We start from the raw sequence: 698 nt of genomic DNA, 5'->3' as shown, positions 1-698 counted from the left end.
CCCCCGGCGTGTCCCCATCGTCTTCTTTCCGCCGCAACAACGGCTACGCCATCTCCACCCCCACCTCCGAGCAGTACCGGGGCGACGGCATCGGTGGGAAGCGGGAGAACGGCGAAATCGGGGCCGTGGAGGGGGGTTGGGGGGAAATCGGGCAGTTTTAGGGGGGATTTTGGAGGTGATTCTCTTGCTCGTGTGGAGGTGGACAAGGGGGAGATCCCTGGGATTTAGGGGAGGAGGAGATTTGGGATTTTGAGGTGGGAGATCCCTGGGGTTTTGGGGGAAAAGCCCTGGGATTTGGGGGGAGTGGGGTCCTTGGCATTTTGGGGCAAAAGCCCTGGGAATTTGAGGAGGAACGGCCAAGATTTGGGGCGGGGAGATCCCTGGGGTTTTGGGGGAAAACTCCTGGGATTTTGGGGCAGGAGAGATCCCTGCGAGTTTGGGGAAGGAGTCCCGGGAATTTGGGACAGAATCTCTGGGATTTGGGCAGAAAGAGCGCTGGGGATTTTGAGGAAGGAACCTCAGGAATTTGAGAAGGAACAGCCGGAATTTCGGGGAGCGAGATTCCTGGGATTTTGGGGAGGATTTCGGACACCAACCCCCAGGATTTTGGGGCACTTTGGGGCAGCAGCATGGGTTCCAGCGTCCCGGGGGGCTCAGGATGGCGTTTCCCGGGCTCTGATCCCGCGCTCCCGGCAGCG

At 60.2% G+C, this 698-nt stretch overlaps 1 protein-coding gene across 1 annotated transcript in view; it reads left to right on the top strand.

The window, feature by feature from the left end:
- BCKDHA (branched chain keto acid dehydrogenase E1, alpha polypeptide) overlaps nt 1-698 on the top strand; it is a 5,198-nt gene that overhangs the window by 2,676 nt on the left and 1,824 nt on the right. The window contains exon 6 of the mRNA XM_017729561.1: nt 2-158. Within this exon, the coding sequence (XP_017585050.1) occupies nt 2-158 (157 nt within the window). The remainder of the gene's footprint in view (nt 1; nt 159-698) is intronic.

The sequence above is a fragment of the Corvus brachyrhynchos genome, unplaced genomic scaffold (assembly GCF_000691975.1).
Source record: "Corvus brachyrhynchos isolate BGI_N302 unplaced genomic scaffold, ASM69197v1 scaffold543, whole genome shotgun sequence".
In the NCBI taxonomy this organism is placed as follows: domain Eukaryota; kingdom Metazoa; phylum Chordata; class Aves; order Passeriformes; family Corvidae; genus Corvus; species Corvus brachyrhynchos.
Note: the sequence above shows the minus strand (reverse complement) of the source record. Positions and strands in the feature narration are given on the sequence as shown.